The sequence below is a fragment of the Stigmatopora argus genome, chromosome 6 (assembly GCF_051989625.1).
Source record: "Stigmatopora argus isolate UIUO_Sarg chromosome 6, RoL_Sarg_1.0, whole genome shotgun sequence".
Lineage (NCBI taxonomy): Eukaryota > Metazoa > Chordata > Actinopteri > Syngnathiformes > Syngnathidae > Stigmatopora > Stigmatopora argus.
Window position 1 is genome coordinate 8,632,735 of NC_135392.1, and position 21,608 is coordinate 8,654,342.

Genomic DNA, 21,608 nt, shown 5'->3' on the forward strand with positions numbered 1-21,608 from the left:
GGTGGGAGGAGGGAGTGCTGTACGGGATGAGTTAGGGTGTAGGGGGAAGGATGGATGCAGGGAGGAGAGAAAAGGGAGATGAGGAAAAGAAGGGGTAGGGACAGAGAGATGGGCGTGCATGCTAATTTTATCATTCTGCTGATAAACTTTTCCTCCGGTAATCTTCCAACTGGGAATACAGAAAAGCTAGGAGACAGAGATAGCATGTCTCAACTCTTATTGAACATCCAGCAATCCATATATTTTATACGCATACAGACACTATCCCAGATGACTTTAGGTTAGAGGCAGGGTACACACTGGAACGGCCACCAGCCATTAGTTGGCCAAATAATAGACAACCATTATCGTTTCTATCCATATGAACGATTTAGTTTTGAATGAACGTGATGAATTGTATTTTGCTGGAATATTGGAGCAAATCAGAGTACATCCAAAGTCTACACGGGAATGCCAAAATTCAAACATAAACCCGAACCTTTAAATCGTGAAGTGGATTGCTGCTTTCAACTAGAATAACCCAACTTCTAGTTCAGTGATAAGGAACCTATGCCCAGTGAGCTTAAAAAATATATCAGACGAGCTCAAGCCCAAACCAACAAATGTTCATATGTAATGATAAACTCTTGCTTGATTATTGCTTACATTCATTTAATATAAAACAGACGCTGATAAGAGTAAGGTTCTCCAACCCTACTTTATTCTAATTCTATGTGCGTATCAGCAGCATGCATAGGTGCGTGTTTGGGTGTGGTGTGTGTGTGTGTGCACGTGTGTACATGTGTGTGCGCTTGATGGCCATCAATAACCCTGCCCTGTCTGACTGCTTGTCCTTACATCTGTTCCCTTTCCTCCACTCTGTCTGCCACTGATAATACCCATAGATGCACACGTTTGCATTCAATATTGTATGTAATCAATAACAGATCAAATAGGTATATTATTTATGGAGGCAGCCTGGCTATATACGGCCTACATCCACGCACAGACACAAGCGTGGAGACCTGAGACTACTCAGACTGCCTCAGCGTTGACTTTAAGCAGGCCCGTTGAGGATTACAGATACATAATGCCATGTGTACAGATTAGGTTTGACAATAAAACTACTAATAGCTGAAATGAGCCTTGCCTTTAATGTGACTTTCTATGCTAGTGTGCAGTTTAACGTGTGTGTCTACTAATACTGTACGGGCATGCATGAATAAACATGATGTGTTACAGTGCTGAATTATCAAGACGTCTCAGCAATGAGACATAGAGAGAGACTATATGTTTGTTGTGTGTACTCGTGTGTGCGCGCGCGTGTGCATGTGTGTTTGTGCTACAGAGCAAGACCTCAGTTCCTGCATCACATCATTCTGCCAGAAAGCTTTTATACCCACAGTTACCATGCGCTATAGACAAATGCGAGTTCGGCACTTAAACGAACACACGTGTGTGTGTGTGTGTGTGTATGTTTGTTTGTGTGTCTCTTACTGTTGGCGTCAGTGTCATCACTCTTGGGAGGGGTGTGTCCCGTGTAACCAACTGCAATCCTGACCATTCGTTCTGGATTTCTTATCTTCTTCAGTCCTGAGAAAGGAGAAAAAAAACGACAAAGAAATATTTAGGGAAAGCTCTTGGCATTTGTTCCTCCTCTTCCCATTCTTCCTCCTTTTAAGCCCACAAATCCAACTCCAACTGATATGAATGTGGGCTGATCCATTTTCTGAGCATCAATTGTATCCTCTGATCGATTGGCCACAGTAGAAACACAATCTGCGTGTGTGTCTGTGTGTGTGTGTGTTTGTGTGACTAACTTGTACCCTGCTTTAGTTTCTCCTCACCCTCATCATTTCTGTTTCCCTGACCACAGTTGCTATGATACAAACTAGTCCAACCAGTGCACAGGGAGAGGGTCTTCCGAGCTATATGGTGGATTCTGTTCACATGCCCACTGGTGAGCTCTGCAGATTGGCGCCACACACATCTGCCACGGGATGGGTAGAGCGGACGGTTGTCTCCTGCCCTGGCTGCCGTGATTCATTTGGCTTTCATTCAGCTTGGCTGAGGCTCGTAAATTGTAACATCCTCCCTATATGTAACACAGAGGAGCGGTGGACAAAAGGCTTCCTTCGTGCCGTGTGTGTGTGTGTGTGTGCCGCTACAATATGGGCAGGGGGATGGTTTTCTATATTTATGTGGTACACTGCCTGCTGAACTGCCCATGGGGCTTCTGCCTCATCTTTCAGTTCAAGTATTTTCACGCAACGGGACTCTCAACCCGCGACCTTCCCTCTGCCTCTGGCTACTCACGGCACATTCGCTCGCACGTGTCTATTTGTGGATGCGAGAGTTTTTAAGCGCTTGGTGACACAAAATATACATTATATGACAATGCATGTGTGTGTGTGTGTGTGTGTCGCTAAAAATTGCCCCCCTTGGAGAAATACCTGGCTGTAACGCTCCTTAGTGGAGAGCTTTTGCCATTTATGAAGCCTTTTCAGTACATAGTCAAATGATATTCAAGTCAACGCTTACATTGGAATGTCTTTTTGCCATGTAATCTGCAACGGAAGTGTGCTTCTCATGCGTAATCAGATTTCCTTTTTGGGGGTCTGGCTTTGAACGAAAGCAATCACTGAACACATTGACAAGGGTGGTGGTGTGTATATAAACAAATCAAATGAAAGTCGCTGAATAAAACATAAATTAATGAATCCATGAGATGAGATAGAGAAATCGCTGCCACTTCTTAAATAATGCATGAAGGAACGCATAACAGTCTGAATTAATTGGTGACTGTGAGTGATAATGACCTCAAGAGTTCAATGGAGGGAGTAAAATTTGAAACAACCAGCATTGCATCTAACTGACACACATACTACACCTCCCATGCACCCTCTTTCTCGCCTCCACTTGGATTGTCATGTGAAGCAACCAGAAGCCACACACATGCACACACCTACACACACATGGAGCACTGAGAGCGCTTGAATGCTGTGTGTCAGGAATTGAAAATCTAGCGGTCTATTATACTTAAAGGAAACACATAAACATACGCACGCGCACGCGCACGCGGCATCTGAATTCCTTCAGCGTGAACCACTCTCATCCTCTCTTCATCCCCTTCCGCGATAAACGCTCATCTCGGCTGCATCCCGAATCACTCCCAGAACCACCGACAGCTCACAGTAACTCTCCCTCAGTTATTTATGCTGTCGCTGCTTCAGCACCAAGCCATCCTGCCTCTGTGTTTTTGGGTCGGACAAGCAGAAAGGGGGAAAGCCCGGCTCTTATCCCCCCCTCGTCGCTTCCATTGCGTCCCGTCGTCCTCTGGTCTGGAGGCCAAATATAGCGACACGGTGCCACCTCAAATTAAAAGCGATATTTCAGTCTTACCTTCCGGCTTGTTTTCGGCAGCCATTTCCCCTCCGCCGCGCGCCTCATCCCTCCTCCTCCTCCTCCTCTTCCTCCTCCTCCTCCTCCTCGACTCGACCTAGTGGTGGTGGTAGGAGTGGGGTGGGCAGGGGAGGTGGGGGAGCGACGCACGCGCGTGCACAGTCGGAGAGGACAGCTCAAGGAGGGGGCGGGGCCGAGAAGTTGACTCAGCGGGAATGGGCGGGCGAGCCTGCCTCCTCCGGCCAGCCGATTGGCTCGAGCGACAATGAATGACAGAGGGGATCCGCGTCGGGGCCGGATCCAGCAAGGCCCGCCTACTGACGTCCAAGCGCGCACCCCTTGCTTTTACTGCCGCCCCTATCACGTCACTCGACCACGTCTGTATTCTAGGACAACCTTGACAGCCTCCTCGAGCGCTTCATCGTTTTGTCTGAGCTGGCCTTCTCTTCATTTCAAATTACTAAACTGAAAGAAGAGGAAAACTAAGAGAGCGGAGAGACTTTTGCTCCGCGCGTGGGTAGACGGCCACTGTCATTGGTGCTGAAAGGACAGCTCCACGCGCGCCCACACAGGCCGCGCGCATGCGCATTAGAAGCGACCGTCAGATGGAAACGTGATGAAAAGCAGCAGGAGATTGGTACAAAGTTTTTACAGACTACACGACTGTCACTGACTATTAACTTAATTGTGTCACACTGGCAAAAATATTGAAACGCTTCACTCGGCAACAACACTTCACCCTTCTCTCAACAAACAAACAAAAACTTCACTGTGCCTCAATTCAACCTCTGAGGATTACAGGCCAGATGACTGATTATACACAATACAGATAGTTGAAAAATGCATACAAGTACTGGAATTACTGATTCAACCAGTCTGTACCTTTGAACAGGGAAAAATAATGTTTTAGGGGATATGAACGAATTTCTAAATCAAATCTCATGTTACATTTTCTTTTATGAAAGTATAATACTTGTGTCATGTATAATCGTTGTCCACGATTCAACGGATTCCAAGGGCATTACCTTCACTTTAATCTTGCATGTTGAATTGAATTTGTACAGACTTTTGGAATTCAGTGTTCCAATTGAAATCGCGAAGACCCAATGAAACAACAGGAAAACCTGCATTTTACGAATACTTTAAGCAATATGAAGTCAACAAGCTAAGCAATATGGTCAAGTCAAATATTTTTAATAGACCTAGATCCTCAAAAAGATCACAAAAGATTTACAGAAAATTACCCGCTAGCTATGTAAATAAATAAACATAAAAAAACAGTAAATGCAGAAGTGAATATTGTAAATAGAATCTATGATTAAAAATATTCAACTTCTACTTTAGTACAAATTGAAGGTACTTTTGACATCTTCTACTATGTAGTTTACACTGTTAATTATTTCTCATCTTGTAGCAAACGGTAATGAGGCAGTAATTTCATTTTATATAGTTATCAATGTTTGTTTGATTGTTGTTCTACCCGCAGAGGGCAGTATAATCAATTTCTGCGCCTAGTTTTGCTGGCCAATAAGCGTTGGAACAAGCGAATTGTGGGCGGTACTTACATCGACCGCAAAAATGGCTGCGTCCTTAGACGATGATGCTGACTTCAATAACCAGGATTACTACTCGCTACTGAACGTGAGGAAGGAGGTATGGATGATTGAAATGTCATACCGATGTTAAGATCGAGAGGGTTCGTTTCTGTGATGGTTAGATTGCTTCACCCTGAAGTGCTCTGCTTGTGTCCGGGTCCGGTCGGTGAGGAAAAAGGAGATTGATACCGGGTGATGATGCTGAGAGGACACGACTGACCCATATTTTAGTTTTCACGTCTAAGTGAATATTTGCATACAAGCCGTTTCAGCATGTATTCCCTATACTTGTCATCCACCTTAAAATGGACTCGGGGGCTTTTTGACTGGTATTACTATGGTTGATGCCCTATATAGAACGACCGTGTGTCTTATTATCCCCATATTTGCTATGAGTGAGGAAAAACTGTACACATGTTGGCAACGACATGCAGTAAGATTCATGTCAGGTGAAGTTGATTAATGAATTAACATGCAGCTGACTTATCAGTTCAGAAAAAAATATTATTACTATTAAAATGTTATCATCTTACCTTTACTTTACCTTAACCTTTACTTTATGCACCGCTCCTTTGACCGATGGCTTGCTTGTAAAAGTCCGCCTCATCTTTCTTAAGTTTTGAAAGTTTCTGCCTCAATGAACGTGCTTTCTGTTAGTTTGCAATTACGTACATACTATTACTAATTCTATTGTTTAACGCTGAGGAGTAGGGCAAATCAGAACCTCTGGTCTCGCTATCGCCCTCTAGTGAGGAGGCATGAGAACTGCGAGCCTCCCTTAACATGTCCAGTAGTATATACAGAAAGTTGGACAGAAAGCACTTAGTATTACATATACTGCAATTCTTTTTCAATTAAAGTAGAGGATATTATAGTTCTCACTAAGGCTAACGAATGACTCACAAGTGCATTTATGTCTAAAATGCCTTTCCTATTCCTGCATCCTCACCCTCTTGCTACTGTGACAACGAAATTTCCCGAATACGGGATGAATAAAGTTATCCAAACCAATCCAATTTTGTTGAATTCATCATTACATACATGTTTTGGATATGTTTGGATTTTTTTGTTTCTCTATTAACACAGGCTACTCTGGAGGAGCTAAAAGCATCGTATAGGAGACTTTGCATGCTCTATCATCCAGACAAACATCGTGACCCTGAGCTGAAAATCCAGGCTGAACAGCTTTTCAATCAGGTGCACCAAGCTTTCGAAGGTAAGGATTCCATCATTTTCCATTAATGAAACAAGTAAACTAATTTCGTATTAAAAAAGATTCAATATAAGCTTTTAAAGATGCTCTTCATATTCATCACTCCTAAATGTTTCTTCCTTTGTATTTTACTCAGTGTTAAGTGATCCCCATGCTCGATCTATCTACGACCTCTTTGGCAAAAAAGGGTTGGAAGTAGAAGGTTGGGAGGTAGGATTCCTATTTTCTTAAAGGTTTTTTTTCATGGTCATCATCTTCAATATGGTGTTATGATCGTGTAGGTGGTGGAAAGAAAAAGAACACCGGCTGAAATTCGGGAGGAGTATGAACGCCTACAACGTGAAAGAGAGGAGAGGAAGTTGCAGCAAAGAACCAACCCCAAGGTTTTTTTGTTCATCGCATGCATTGGAACTTGTGAAGGCGAAAACTTTATTTCTGGAGATGTTTTATTGCTTCTAATTGTTCATACAAAGCCATTTTCATTCATCTACAGGGCACCATCAGTGTGGGTGTGGATGCGACTGATCTCTTTGATCGCTATGATGAGGACTTTGAGGAGACACCAGGGGTCGGTTTTCCCCATCTTGAGATCAACAAGATGCACATCTCCCAATCCATTGAGGTAAAAAAAAAACTCTTGTGTTATTATTATTTCATATTGGACTCTTTCTTTTTTAACAGCTATGTTGTTATTGTTTAGGCCCCTTTAACAAACACTGACACAGCAGTGCTCTCTGGATCACTCTCAACACACAACGGGAACGGCGGGGGCAACATTAACATGACAGTTCGGAGGGTTACATCTGCTAAAGGCTGGGCAGAGGTGAGGCTCTAGTAAAATAGAAAAATATCCACAGTTGGCGTTTGGAAATATAGACATTAATTGCAACGTTAGAAGGTTGATGTCTGATTGATCATTTTAAGGATTCACCATGAAAAAGGCCTCTGACGGGCGTAATTACATATTTTTTTCTGTAATCCCGCATTTTTAAATTCATCCACGCAGATGGAGTTTGGTGCAGGCGACATTCTGGGACCTCTTATTGGATTGAAGATATTTCGTAATATCACACAGCGATGGTATGGCTCCAGTATTCAACCGTGCATGATGATGATATGTATGTACAACATGGACCTTGTTTTTATCACATATCTACCCTGTGGCATTTCTGCGCTCAGTTTCTTGACAGCACAGTGTGGCTTGCAGTTTTCCCCCCGCGGGCTACGCCCCAGCTGTTCTTTGATGACAGCACGCCACCTGGACCAGAACACAATGGGTTATCTGCAGTGGCGCTGGGGGCACACCAGTGCCATGACCACAAGTGTGGTGCGGGACACTAAGAGCAGTCACTTCACTCTGGCTGTACAGGTAATCACAACACTCATGGGTTGCTAAAATATCACACATTTCCTAGATCAAGTCCATGGCCACAACTTTAGGTAAAGCTGTGCAATCCAATGAAATACAATGCAAGACTTGATTCAGTACTACATTTTAAGTAAGAAAGGTCACAATATGCTTTTTATTATTATCTTTAATTATTATTATTGTTAATGATCTCATATTTAAAAATGACATAATAAGGTTTTTCGTCATTTTTGTCCAATTTACAGCTAGATTAGGGAACAAAACAAGAATATCGATCAAAGTTATTAAGGTTAGAAGGAGACATCTGTACTTACCATCAACCACTGTGGGTCCATCAAACCAAAAGAAACATACTCTGCAAAAGCAGAAATACTGTACTGAAGCCAAAACGCTGGACCCCTTCAATGCCTCATTTATTTTCAAATTTATACAGAGCAAATTAAATTATGAAATTCTGCAGTTTGCATGTGGGGAATCAAGATTACTTGATGAATTACCCTTTTTAATGTGACCTACTGAAATTAAGCAATCTTCACATATTTTTCAAACGAGGTTCACTCGTACTATATATTTAACAACTGTGTTCGATCATCCCTCATTATAGAGAGAAACTGCAGTGGCTCATGCCGAGAAGTGCTTTTTTATTATGACATCATAAAATTAAGAGCTTTTTGTAAATGGATCCAGATTGAGGATTACTATCGCTCCTTTTTAAATTATTTTTAAAGACAGTTCTGGTGCACCTAACGATATGGCCCACCCATGTTTTTTATCCAATAATTAAGATGCTATAATTTAATGTCCTCTCTAGCTGGGTCTTCCTCACTCCTACTTAATGATGAGCTACCAGTACAAGTTCCAAGATGAGGACCAGACCAAAATCAAAGGTTCTGTCAAGTAAGTGTTTTTATCATTTGAAATCCGTGTCCAAATAAGTGCCCCATGTACATGCAGTTATTAAGTATGGCATTGGTGCCTATTTGTTGGCTAGATCTCTGATTTTGTGTAGTTTACTGTTGATTAATTGGATTTAAAGAATCTTCATTCAGGCAAACAAGTCAGAAAACAAGCAAGCAAATTAAGTGCTTTGTCAAAACTCCAGGCATTCATTCTAGATAATATTAATATAATATCAAATTGCTTTTAGAGTTCAGAATACTCAAAAATTAGTTTTATGTCTTAAAGGCACTGTAAGGTTTTTTTCCATCCAGAGACTCTTGTGATCTAATTATTTTTCTAATGCAATTTCATATCTTGATTGATCATGACTGTCAAGCTCATTCATTTACAGCTCAATTTGACTATATGATCAAATCTCAGGAGTGTTGAATATTTTATTAACCTCACATTGGCACCCCATGTCGGTATGGAAATTTAAAAAAAATTTCATGATCAAATATTTGATTTTAAAAAAGGGGAGTTACCATTGTAGGGTGTTGAAGGAAGCAGACCGCTTTTTTTGAGTCATTGCACTTTATGCTGTCGTCAGTGGCGGCGTCTTGCGTTCTATTGACGTCTGTGTCCTTTCGTCTTCAGGACAGGCTGGTTCGGAACGGTGCTGGAATACGGAGCAGAGAGGAAGATCAGCCGCCACAGTGTCCTGTCAGCCACTGTCAGTGTCGGCGTCCCTCAGGGAATCACACTGAAGCTCAAGTACTGACCCACCCAACAGTTCTTTGGGGGCCTTGTGGGCTCATCTAATGTGTGTTTTCTTGCAGGTTAGCTCGTGCCAGTCAGACTTACCTGTTTCCAATCCACCTGACAGACCAGTTACTGCCTAGCGCCGTCTTCTACGCCACATTGGGGCCGCTACTGGTCTATATGGCCGTCCACAAATTGGTCATCATTCCCTACACGCGAGCACAAAAAGAAGAGTCAGTACATGCAATACTACTTCATTCAGTTCAATCTCACCTCCTTCACAGAAATTGTAAAAAAAGAACAACTTACGTGATTCTTGAATATTCATTTACAGTTGCCTTGCGTATTAAAAATGAAGGGAAAGTTGTGACGCAAAAGCTGGATTCTACCGCTTCTCAGAAGATTGACAGCATTACATTGCGATTGCACATCATTGCAGGATAATGACTCAACCGTCACGTCAATTTACTTGTTTACTGAATTTACTAACACTGGTGTAACACCATCCCAAATCAGGGGTTTCAGGGGATAATGGTTATTTTTTTCAGTTTTCCGTGACAGAGATGTTGCAGAAATCTCTAAACGTAAAAGAGAAGCTCTGTAGTAGGCGCCCTCGGTCAGTCCTAGTAAATCATGCATGCGTCTGTGCTTTTCAGAGAGCTGGAGCTGCAGAGGAAGAGTTCTGCCACAGACATTGCTAAGAAAAAGCAGGAGGCTGAGTCGGCTGTGAGTCTTAAAACACAATTGTTTCCATTTTCCTTGATCAGCGCTGAAGCGACCGCTTACGATCATCTTGTCTCAAAACCTCTGCCACTTCTGTTCATCAGGTTCTGCTGATGCAGGAGTCAGTGCGAAGAGTCCTAGAGGCAGAAGAATCCAAGATGGGTAAAACGCAACATGAGAAAATAGCCACATTTAGTTGGTAGACAGTCCAGAATCTAATAGGGCTCCAAAGGTGTAAATCAGACACATTTGTCATGGTGTCTGTCAGCCGCATGATATATACTGTAGCTCCAGGACTCATACTTCCATCATCTCGTGCTGTGGAGCCAATCTGAATGCTGCAGCGTCTACAGAGGTTAAATGTGTAAATCTGGGTTCGGCTACTTTACCATAAATCCAAACTTACGATCTCAGTGTGCTTATTAATTTCCTGTCACATTTATGTAGAGTTAGCACATGGTTATTTGAGGAAACACCCGATGAATGTGTGCAAACCCTTCAGATGCACTTGCAGATGAATACATCCAGAAACACGAAAGTAATTGACACTTTGAACTGTTCATAATCATAGGGCTGATCATCCTGAATGCCTGGTATGGAAAGTTTGTATCTGACACCAGCCAGAAGCAGGAGAAAGCCAAAGTCATTGACGTCACCGTGCCGCTGCAGTGCCTAGTCAAAGATTCCAAACTCATCCTCACAGAGACTTCCAAGGTGTGTGTGTGTGTTTACACATAAGCCTTTTTGATCATGCAAGCCATCCTAATGAGTCCCTTCCTTTGCCGCAGGCTGGTTTGCCAGGCTTCTACGATCCCTGTGTAGGAGAAGAGAAGGGCCTGAAATTGCTGTACCAGTTCAGAGGAGTCATGCACCAAGTCATCTCTGCAGACACCGAGCCACTCCGAATTCCTAAACAATGTAAGCTGCAGCATCCAGACACATTATTGTTTTTTTTGGTGGTGTGTGAGATGTGATTCAAGAAAATATCAGCCAATCATGTTTGTATATTTGTTCATTGTTCTACTATATACGCAAAGGTAGGTGACATATTGTGAGAGAGATGGACCGTTTCCCTGTGGCGACCCCAAGTGGTTAAAGTGAAAGTCAGTCAGAAAAAATGAAAGGCTCTTTCATGAGAAGCCAAGAAGACATCATTAACCTATTTCCATTTATGAAATAAAACAATACAGGGGTGCAGGGGCAGCCAACTCTGGTCCTCGAGAGCCCCTATTCAGTCTATTTTCCCTGTCTCCCTCTACCAACAACAACTCTGAATCAAATGATCCAATGATAAAATAAATAAAAGAATCGAAATGAGAGAGAAAGAGAGAAAGAGGGAGAAAATAGGAAGGTAATTTTGCATCTGCATGCCGGTATGGAGTAACTTAAATGTCAAGATAACTTTTAATATTAGAATAACCCTGACATTAAAACAGCACTTGTAACTAGCTTGCAAAAATTGACTAACTTTTACTTTGTTTCAATTTTAAATCAGCCACTTTTTACATTGAGTATATTCATACAGCAGTATTTATACTTTAAGAAAATGTCATCAATGTCACAGTACTACTTAAAGATTTGAAACCACTGGACGAGTGTAATGGAACAGAAAAAAACACTTCAGTGACACAATGTCATGATGTATCATATTTTACCAATCCAAGTCATATCTCGGTGAGATTGTGGGAGCATGGACTCATCTTGTAACCATTTGATTTTGTCTCATCAGCTCACCGGATTGAAAGTGAATCATTGAAGCCATGGAGCACTTCAGGGCAATGAAGGAACAAATACACTTTTTGACAAAGGTCCAACCTTTGGTCCTCCAATCTGTCTCAACTCTAGTGAATCTTTTATGAATTCCCCCCCCTCTCCTCCTCTTCCTGTGAAACAACTTCCAGCTGTGAGGTTGAAACATCACTTGGAGTTCTCAATGCATTTGTGTGTCTGACACTTGACAGAGCAGCTCTAATATCATCTGCCCAAGGAAGAAGGACCAAGGAGCACTCAAAAGAAGGATCCACAGTAACTCCATCCGTGATTGGTCAAAATTTCCCAGGCAGATGTCAAGTTTCATCACGCTGTGGCGTAAGAAAAAGTGCATTTTTACCTCGTTGTGGTCTATATTCATAACCCTTTGTCCTTCAGAAGCTTTATGATAGATTATGGGATATAATAATCTCATCATAAAACTGGATCAAGTCATAAAATGGCCTAAACTGAAGGTCTGTCTTGGCTAAAGTCAATCAAACTAGTATTTTAGTTCATATCTGCTGTGCAGTGGAGTGTCACTATGTGTAAATAGAGTATTATGGAAAGGGAAAAGATTTTCCTATTTCCAGAAATGGCCATATATGCATTCATTCTGATCCTTTTTGACATTTTCTATGTTAGTAGGTTTTTTTTTTCTTTTGCAACAAATGCACTTCTAGGCTGCTGCTAACTCACATGAACTCAGATGCAACAATGGGATGTTTACTTTTATTTGATATTTTAGTCATGGAATGAGACTTCCAGTTTATTATAGTGGAGGATCCAAAACTGAAGAATGACTTGTTTTATTTAAAATTCAAATGACTAAGTCAGCAGATAACATCTGTCTCATATCCTTTCTGTATTAATTTGTCCATGTCTTCCAGTCGTGTCTAGCGTGTGCAGTGTCATGTTTTTCAGAACTCCTCTTTTGCGAGAATTTGCACTTTCTGCTCGTAATGTGCTTCTGTTAAATGTACTTATTTCAAACATAATTGAGCCTAATATGTCTAATAATAACAATTATACAAAGCACTGTCATAGAGGGAACACATGTGGACATTTTTTGTATTACTAGTGGAATAATCTTGTTTATATTTATATATATATATAAATATATAGATACACATACATACAAATATATATATATATATATATATATATATATATAAATGTAAACAAGATGGCAAATATGAATTATTATTCCACTAGTAATAAAAAAAAGTCTGCATGTGTTTCCTCTGTGAAAGTGCTTTATAACCCCCCAGAAAGAGTTAATTAGTTTAATTTGCCAAACAGAGAAAAAAACTGATTGTGTTATGGTGTGTTAACTGTACTTTTTCTGATGTAATAGCGATTAACCTCCATATGTCCTTATATTACTCATTATGTTTTTGTTTAACAAGGGAAAGGAACACCTCTTCGAATTGTATTATTTGCAATATCAAATAACAATGTCATTAAAATGCATTTTTTCCTAGAAGTTGCTGTATAATTGAAATTGTCTAAGTGTAGTACTTAATTTTATGACAAGTGCATTTTGCGTTCACTACAGCGCAGCTCTCAGACATGCAGAATGACACCCTAAATATAAACATTCCAAGTTCAACTCACATTTTAAAATGGCCCAGTGCAGTCCATTATCCAGTGTGCAGTAAGCAGTGCTGTTATCTGTAAAACAAGAATACATATAAAGTGGAGAACCTTTCAATTACAGAGAAGGATAATTTATTAATCTCATTTTATGAAGGTCAAGCAGGCAAATGTGTAGATAGGGGAAAATCAGAAGTGAAGTACTCAGGTTGCATAACTTGACTCGTTAGACATTTCAATAATTTTAAGACTTTGCTAAGACTTAAAATGAGCACGTTGCAATTCCTTTTTTGGATTAGAACCATAGCATATGTTGAAATGTGAATCAAATGAAAATAGGCTTAAATGAAGATGTTTAGGAAAGCCCAAAATGACACAATTATTCGGCAACAAAAAACAACACAATGATAAAATGGTAACTCTTTATTTACAATACTTTACATTAGTTTCATAGAAACAGTTTGCACCATAGTACACAATCACATTCTCAAAAAGGGGAGAGGACAACCCAACTCATCAGAATAAACCAGCTGCTATGACACAGACCATTAGTACTATTACTTGCACGCCCGATTTTTTGAAAATGAGGGCTTTCAAAGACATAACAGTTCCTGTCATTTTAAAGAACATCCCGACCGGGTTCTTCGTGGGCTTCGCAGCACCACAAAACATCAGTTTGCCAACCACGGAGATATTCTCTGCTCAAAGTGTGTGACCGACCGCATGTTGTAAAAGCCCCGAACATCACAATCGTCTTTCAATGTTCACCACCCTACTCCACAGTATGGCTTTTATCTAACTGACACAAAGAGGTCCATGGCACATAGTATGCTAAAACGGTTCATCCAGATGACAGCTAGTTTTAAGGGCAAGGTTTCTCCCGCCCCAAAAAAAGAGCATCTCTGATAAACCTGCTTAGGGTGAAAGTGAATACTGCCGCTGCTGCTGCAAAAAAATTAAAGAGTGATGATACACCAATGGTGATTTAATTTTTACATAACCTTCTAAAAAAGGTTATTTTTATGATCACACATTCTGATCATTGGCTGGTTTTCTGCAAATGCCCCTCCCTTTACACTCAAACACACTGACACGGCGTGCATAAACTCTGCAGAGAATCGTAACACTATTCCAGTTAACTAATTATCAGATTTCCTGCTGAATCTTTGAACGGAAGAGCCATCATTCCCTTCCATAAATATATTCATTTAAAAAAAAAACTTACAAATAAAATGACTAAACTGCTAGTTTAGGTAAGATACAACAACAACCTTTGACTGGAGAAAATGATATATGAGGTGAAATGTGGGAGGATAAGAAGCCAACGATCTCCCTTGCTGTTGATAACCAAAGCGATTGAAAGAGAGCTTAGGAGAGTAAAACGACGACTCTGGACATCTATTTGTCCACGATGGACTTAAATACCAAAACAGACAGATGAAGCAGATGCAGTCTAGATCTCCATTCTATTGGATTATCATCTTAAAACTATAGCACCATCTGAAGGAATTACGGCAAGGCTTTACTTGTTTTCTCCTTCGAAACGGCCGCTTATATTTCATACTAACAGGAGGCCTCTGGCGAGGGGTAAAAAATCATCTGAACATACCTGTTTGCCAAAAGGGTCAAAAGGAGTTTTGTCTTGTTTTTAAAAAGTGAGTAAGAGTGCAAACAACTCATTCTGATGCATCCCGGCATTTACCAGAGAGGTTGGCAGTTTTTGGAGGGATTCAACATGGCAGCTTCCTGTGCTCATAAAACACTACAGTCCCACCAGCAGCCCTTGGCTGCTACGCTATAGTCATCTGCAAACAGTGAAAAAGTTTGGGAGATTTGACATTTGGAGAAAATTTGACACTCAAAGCAAAAAATCCCTCACTTTAAATGAGTAGTGTATCATTCAGTGATTGCCTTACGCTGAAAGTCTGTAGGGAAGCACAAGTATACACATCTGTCGAGCTAAGATATACCCAAGAGGGTCATAGGGACTTACGATAGGCCCACTGGAAAATCTTTGTGGGGGATCGGAAGTGGCTTTTGGAGGTCATTCGAGCAGGTGTTTACGTGGACCTATGCGGGGACGGTGGGAGCGGCGGGCATCCGCTCCGGTAGCGCCGTTGGCGTCGTTTTCTCTGCAACTCTGACACACGTATGTTTCGGGCACGTGGCTTTTGCGGATCTTGGCGCACGACAGGTGGATCCAAGTGTGACACTTGTTGCACTCGATCATGGCACGGCCGGCAAACGGCTTCATGCAGAAACACGTTACCAGGTCCCACGAGTCGTCGTCTATGGAATAGGGGAGAACAAATATGATGAATAATAGTTTTTGTTTGGATTTCAACTACTACACGGCAATTACATTTCTGGAGTGTATGGTAAATGTATAGAAAAGGTCTATAGAAGACGTCTATGTGAGGCTTGCTTGGTTTGAAATAGAATGTGCGATAACCCAATGCATTTATGTTCATTAATATACAATTGATTTGAATAATTTGGACATTGAGACATATTTATTATTTTGAACCACAAAAGAGAGTATAATATAGCTGTGTTTTTCTCCAGATATAACTTAACTCACGAAAAAGCTCATTAATCAGCATCAGCATGCATTCAACTTTTAATACCGGACTATATCCATATTTCCTACCTGAGTCCACCATGATATCTTCATCCTCTCCTGACCCGTCTTCATCTCGGAACACCACTTGCTTGCCCTGTCGGAACACCGTTCTGCTTCCGGAAACGCCCTCCACTTTCTGTACCTTGACCACTCCTTCCTCCAGGTCTCGTCCATCCCATTGGCAACGCTCTTCCTGGGGCTCGTCTTTGTATTTGGATGGGCTGGTGACACGCCGAGGATGGAGCGGAATGCTGACGTCGTCTTCTGGCTCCTCTTTTATAGGCAAGTCGCAGAAGGAGAATGGAGGCTGGATAGCCGGCTCGGGTGAGTCGGATTGCCCGTGTTCTTCGCCGGCCTGGAGTTCCCTCTCCTTTCTCCTTTTTTTCTTCTTCAGCTTTTCGGCTTTTCTGTGATCCTCTGGATGCAGGCTGGTGAACGGGTGCTGTACCAAGACAGACAGATCATTTTAGTGGAATTCGGAGGACATCTGTAATTTCATCTAGACATTGGGTGCTGGAACAATGCATGAAACATGCAGGGAGAATTTCATCTATTTTGATGTATAGCTAGAGCAAACCAAAAAAGTATGTAGAAAAAGTCAAGCTTTGCAAATACTTAATAATACTTTTTGGACTGCCTACATAGATGATAGGCTGAATGAATGAGCTCAACTCACATCTTTCTTAAAGTGACTGGACGATGTGGCCCCCAACTGTGGATGTTTTCTACTCCTGTCCAGAGGGACCATGAAGGGGTGTTGGGGACAAGACGGCGATGGCCCCGGGGTCCAGCCATCACTATCTACTGTGCTTCCCGTACTGTTGGGAGGGCTGGAAGTACTTCGTAGGGAGGAGTTCTGTAACGGATAAAACATTTCTATGATTGGTGAGTAGTAGCTCGGATTGATGAATCCCACCTATTGTTAACTGTTTGTATTCTTAACTTAGAGGGAAGACTTTCTCCATTAAAAATTGTTTAAAGAATTGGGAATAAACCACAACAATGAAATGTCGCTCATCTCTATATTGCTTTAGACTCAAGTTAACAATTAAATACATTAGCATAAGTCTTACCTCTTGAGGATATGGGATGTAACCAGCATAGGCCAAAACAAACGTACAAAACTGATTAAAATCTTCAACTGTCCTTTTTCTCTTTCTGTAAGGCGGACTGAAGCCCTGGAAAAAAAGAAACATGAGTTAACCCCAGCGGTGGGAAGAAAGACAGTCCAATGGATGAAATGTTAGGAGATTTGCATGTTGCACTATGCTTTTGCTATTTGTCTACATCTATAAGAACAAATGCTTCCTCCAGTCTCCTCTTATTAGGATGCCTACAAATTACTTCTAGTGCATTTTTTAATGGTCCTGGTCTCAACTTAATCTGTATTTGTTTTGTCACTGTCTCGCCCACCAAAACTTTTGTTTTGCCTCGGTGAATGTTGACTTAGGAATTTCTTAGGATCCAATAGTGTGGTCTCAAGCACAATAATAGTATCTGTATCTGAGCATGTTTTTTTTCCACCATGTTTTGCATTATGCCTGCATAAAAACAGAGGCGCTTCAAAAATTCTTGTCCGCAATAAAATGCTTATATATACATTATAATATGACTTGTTTTTTTATTCCCCTGCACTTGATTGTAAGTAAAACGAGAGAATAGCGTACCTTTGCTACCAGCAGTTAGCTTTCTGGTTAAACTATATCGCGACGGATTGCCATTCGCTCTTTGCGTGAGCGACACCGCTGCAAGAATGAGCAACAGTCATTCGAAAAAGCAGTACGTCGCCTGCGGGCTTTGCTTGGAAATAAATAAATACTGGTGCACAACAGCCAAAAGGTTGCATTTGTCTTTCAAGTCGTTTAAAAGCAAAACCCAACGAACCCCCAACCCCACCATACAAAGTAACTGTCAGACAACAAATGTCGGCTAGCAATGGACACTCGACAGCCGGCCGCGACTTGATCAAAACAAAACAACATCGGGGGATTTCTTGTCCTTCTTCTCAAAAGTATCTCATCGGCTCTCAAATGGGTAGCGATCGAGTATTTTCGAGCAGACTTTTCAATAGCTTCCATTGCGCTTAGCTAGCACATGTTAGCACGTTAGCGAAGATGATGATGGAATGTTTTCAAATCGAATAAACGTTAACGTTCTCCTAGGTATTTTCTCGAGCAAATTATGCATCTGTTTACCGTACACACGTCAAGATAAACTAAAAGAGTTGCCAATGACAGACAATGATCGAATACCAAATGGCCGTGATCAAATGTATCACATCGATGATCCAAAATTATGTCCGAGCTTTCTAGGCTATGTGCGACGACTTACAAGCTGGCGGCCAAGCAAGTTGACTGACATTCGCTCGAATCGGTAGAAATCAAGCAAAACTCGACATAGTGTCCCAAAATCGCCACTTACCTCCGTCTGAAAAGCGGGAGACGTCGACGGGTTTCTGTCACCCATCTTCTGAGTGTTGTTAATACTATCTTGACAGGCGACGCTGCTGTGTCGTGGAGGCTCGATGCCACCGTAAATCGCCGAAGCTCCCGTTAACGTTCCCTGGAAAACTCAGAAAATGAAGTTTCCAAGCCGTAACCCTAGTGAATGCCAAAGATATAAAGCTATGGAAGTCTCCTTGTCAGTTTGGTTGTGCAGGCAGGGGGAGCGGTTCCCTACTCTTGGTTGCTGTCACTCGCAGCAGTAGGTTGGAGCCCCTGCCCACCGTTCACTCTTCTTCGTCTTGAAAAAATCCATGCTGGCTGCTAAAGGACGCAACTCGCGAGTGCCTCTACTGGTTAAAATATATGTACAAATACTACCCCAAGAAATATCAAAACATTGCCATAGCCTGAAGTGTTTATTTATTTTTGTTTTAGGTGGTTGTTTTGTTGTTGTTGTTTTCCTCTTTTGATGCAAATGTGTCAGGAAAGGAATAAGCACTGGAATTAAAAGACTGGAATAAGCCTGCTGGGTGTTGTGGGTTTCATTTATGTAATTACTGTGGCTGTGGTGCTGTTGCTAAAGCAGGTCAAATTATTTAATATGGATCATTGACATTGAACCTTAATTTATCATAGTTGACAAAGCCCACCCCATGAATGGGTAAATGTGAACTTCTTTGGCGAATATGTGATGGTGTGGTATGTAATTATGAATAATTTTCAAATGAAATGAAAATCACAAAACAAGACGTGACTACAATACGTTTTAGCAACCATCTCTTAAAAGAGCAGTAAAGCTTTTTGGGACCACCTGTCAGAAAGCAACGCATGGGTTTCCTCACCATCAGTGACCTTCCACATCCAACATGGCGTTGCTGTCAACGGTTGAAGTAGAGAAAAATTATGTACAGCATGTCTATAATCTTGCGTTTAGGAGTTTAAACAGATGTTGTTGTTTTAGAAAAAAATACACGTGCTCGTAAACAATTTTGTTTATAAAACTCTCGGGAAAATAAACCAATACATTACATTAACAATAAAATTAAACTACTCTCGAGTTTCGTTTTATCCAGCTGCAAATGGCCGGAAACACAAGGACTTCCTTTTTCCGGTTGACATTGTTTTTCCCCCCCTTAGTGTTTTCGTCGACATTTCTTTCTGTCAATGTAAAAATGGAGCAGAAAGAAAGAGAAATGTGATCATTGCGCTATTAGATTTTTCTGTGCCGACATGTCGACCGCAAGTGTGCTGCACGCCTTTCAGAGCCGCATAACCGAACGCTTTACCAGCGTCGCCATGGAGATATTTCAAGAAGTGGCGCATGTTGTAAAAGGATACCAAGAGGAAAACGACCGTCTGCGAGCCTTACTGAACAATGTGATAAACGGACAGATGAAATCATCCAAAATTAGTATGTATTACAGTCATAATATCAATGTCGTAGACTTAGCTTCGTTTATAACAAATGTGTGCGGATTTTTGAAAAATGTTATTTTATGAGCATGTCTGAATCTGTGTATGTACTGAATAAAAATCCAATGTTTTCTGTCCCTCAATAGATCACAGTCGATTCATAAGACCATCTATGACTGTCAGAGAACAAGTACCTGGGTTGAACATCCCTGCAAAGAGACAATTACAGGAATGTACTAAAGTTCCAAAAATGAAGGTTACTGAGCAATTGCAGCCAGTGGCTAATATACCTCAAGTGGAGAATAAAGACATGTCAGAGCAACTGGTTAATATAACTAAAGAAGAGCAGACTGAAATATCAGTTTGCTATGCAAACAAGTTGTCACAACGGATGGCCAATGAACAAGAATTGGATTTTACGAGAAGGCTGGCGCAAAATCAGGAGCATGGAATGGAAAATGGCATCATATTGAATAGTCTTGAAACTGATTCCAGAGAGGAATGCATTGGAAGGCCTGACATTGCCGCCTCTCGTCAGGGTGTCACTTTGGGTAACTTTAGCACAGCCACGGAATTCCCTCAGCTGAGCAGGCCTGAAGAAATTCCAATCAAAAATCGACCGGAATATCTTAAATTTTCATACAAAAAGGTAGACTCTGTTTTCATTCTTTATCTGTTAGGGTTGGTTTTGATTAAAAAGGATGATCTAGGAACAATCTGAATGAAAATACACATGAGACAACCCAAATTATAAAAGTAAAGTGGGGATGTGATGAAAAAAAGAGCATATGTACAATATCTGATATACTTTTGAAAAAAAAGATTTTGTTTTTCATTCAAACAAATATACAGGAAAAACAAAGCTTTGTTATGCATGTCTAAATATACACTGTTATGATACTAAGATATAACTCTTAAACCGTTTTCTAACAGTATTTGTCTATTTGTGTGTTACTTTATATCCCATTGATCAACCACAGAGGTGCATCCGGGACGACAAGCCAAAGAGGAAAAATGTGATGACCACTATAGCGTTGAAAAAGGAACTTATTGCCAAGTGGGAAAGTGGTACACGTGTTTCTGACTTGGCTATTCAGTACAATATGGCAAAGTCGACAATATCAACTATATTGAAGAGAAAAGAAGCCATCAAAGCTGCTGATGTAGCCAAAGGGGTAAAAACACTTAGTAGCAGAAGAACTGACAAAGTGGAAGAAGTGGAAAAAGTTTTGCTTGAGTGGATTACCCATAAACAGTTGAGGGGTGACACTGTGTCAGAGACCCTCATTTGTGACAAGGCAAGAAAGCTGCATAATGCCCTTACTCAAGACAACCCTGGAGGAAGTGCCGATGAATTCAAGGCTAGTAAGGGATGGTTTTGCAAATTTAAAAAGAGAAGTGGAATACACGGAGTGCTGAGACCTAGAGAGGCTGCCAGGATTGGCAAAGAAGACACTGAGATTTGAGGATTAATTTCAGAACTCAGTCTTCCTGAACAATTGTTTGTAAAGAGACCTAAAAGTCAAAGCTGACCTACATAACCAGGCCGAGAATCACTTTTTAGGTTAACTGCTGCTGTGGGCTATTAGATCAGCTGTATTATTTCCTGAAGTGGTTTCATAACTTCATTTTTTTCTCAAGTAAGGGGCCCTAATCCGTTTCAAGGGCCCCGATACTACCAAGACTAAAAGAGAAACACTGAAATTGAGAAAAAAATATAATATTATTTATTAAGCCATTAAAATGAATAACAAACATTTTCTATTGTTGTTCAAGGTTTTGGGAAATAGCCGATTGGAGAGCATCAAGTTCAAAATAAAATACAGCATCCAGGAAGTTTATTTCGATTTCGGGATGTTTG

General features: G+C 41.1%; 4 protein-coding genes and 1 long non-coding RNA gene across 18 annotated transcripts in view; 2 read left to right on the forward strand and 3 right to left on the reverse strand.

The window, feature by feature from the left end:
• LOC144075152 (calmodulin-binding transcription activator 1-like) overlaps positions 1 to 5,635 on the reverse strand; it is a 57,094-nt gene extending 51,459 nt beyond the window's left edge. For 4 of the 11 annotated variants that reach the window (XM_077601936.1, XM_077601935.1, XM_077601932.1 and 1 more), the window contains exons 1-2: positions 3,046 to 3,264; positions 1,477 to 1,572 (exon numbers count right to left, since the gene is read on the reverse strand). In XM_077601936.1, coding sequence (XP_077458062.1) covers positions 1,477 to 1,572; positions 3,046 to 3,094 — 145 coding nt within the window. In that variant the 5' untranslated portion in view covers positions 3,095 to 3,264. Of the gene's footprint in view, positions 1 to 1,476; positions 1,573 to 3,045; positions 3,265 to 3,381; positions 3,511 to 5,509 lie in introns of those variants that run through there. The other 7 variants (XM_077601938.1, XM_077601934.1, XM_077601933.1 and 4 more) reach the window with 4 other exon arrangements.
• On the forward strand, positions 4,931 to 12,579 carry LOC144075153 (dnaJ homolog subfamily C member 11-like). Its single transcript, XM_077601943.1, has 16 exons — positions 4,931 to 5,034; positions 6,063 to 6,192; positions 6,326 to 6,399; positions 6,471 to 6,572; positions 6,683 to 6,811; positions 6,890 to 7,012; positions 7,196 to 7,269; positions 7,369 to 7,558; positions 8,370 to 8,455; positions 9,095 to 9,211; positions 9,277 to 9,432; positions 9,856 to 9,925; positions 10,027 to 10,084; positions 10,494 to 10,636; positions 10,711 to 10,840; positions 11,652 to 12,579. The coding sequence occupies exons 1-16, from the start codon at positions 4,960 to 4,962 to the stop codon at positions 11,702 to 11,704; spliced, it is 1,710 nt and encodes a 569-aa protein (XP_077458069.1). The 5' UTR covers positions 4,931 to 4,959; the 3' UTR covers positions 11,705 to 12,579.
• LOC144075155 (uncharacterized) lies at positions 6,664 to 9,493 on the reverse strand. The gene is made up of 3 exons (XR_013300491.1): positions 9,302 to 9,493; positions 8,983 to 9,116; positions 6,664 to 7,447 (listed from the first exon to the last, which is right to left on the reverse strand). It is a non-coding gene; the product is annotated as an uncharacterized LOC144075155 (long non-coding RNA).
• phf13 (PHD finger protein 13) lies at positions 9,664 to 18,588 on the reverse strand. 4 transcript variants are annotated; one of them, XR_013300490.1, is made up of 7 exons: positions 18,312 to 18,504; positions 16,964 to 17,068; positions 16,567 to 16,746; positions 15,918 to 16,332; positions 15,261 to 15,556; positions 13,289 to 13,345; positions 9,664 to 10,059 (listed from the first exon to the last, which is right to left on the reverse strand). XR_013300490.1 is itself a non-coding variant. In XM_077601945.1 (6 exons), exons 2-6 carry the CDS (start codon positions 18,354 to 18,356, stop codon positions 15,312 to 15,314), a joined length of 990 nt encoding a protein of 329 aa, XP_077458071.1. In that variant the 5' UTR covers positions 18,357 to 18,452; positions 18,570 to 18,588; the 3' UTR covers positions 13,676 to 15,311. The 4 variants fall into 4 exon arrangements, 2 of the variants coding, with proteins under 2 accessions (XP_077458071.1, XP_077458070.1); XR_013300489.1 differs by having other exon boundaries at positions 9,664 to 10,736; XM_077601945.1 differs by lacking the exons at positions 9,664 to 10,059; positions 13,289 to 13,345 and adding an exon at positions 18,570 to 18,588 and having other exon boundaries at positions 13,676 to 15,556; positions 18,312 to 18,452.
• Positions 18,589 to 19,422: 834 nt separating this feature from the next.
• Positions 19,423 to 21,606, forward strand: LOC144076096 (uncharacterized). The gene is made up of 3 exons (XM_077603669.1): positions 19,423 to 19,745; positions 19,894 to 20,396; positions 20,728 to 21,606. The coding sequence occupies exons 1-3, from the start codon at positions 19,565 to 19,567 to the stop codon at positions 21,211 to 21,213; spliced, it is 1,170 nt and encodes a 389-aa protein (XP_077459795.1). The 5' UTR covers positions 19,423 to 19,564; the 3' UTR covers positions 21,214 to 21,606.
• Positions 21,607 to 21,608: the final 2 nt, after the last annotated feature.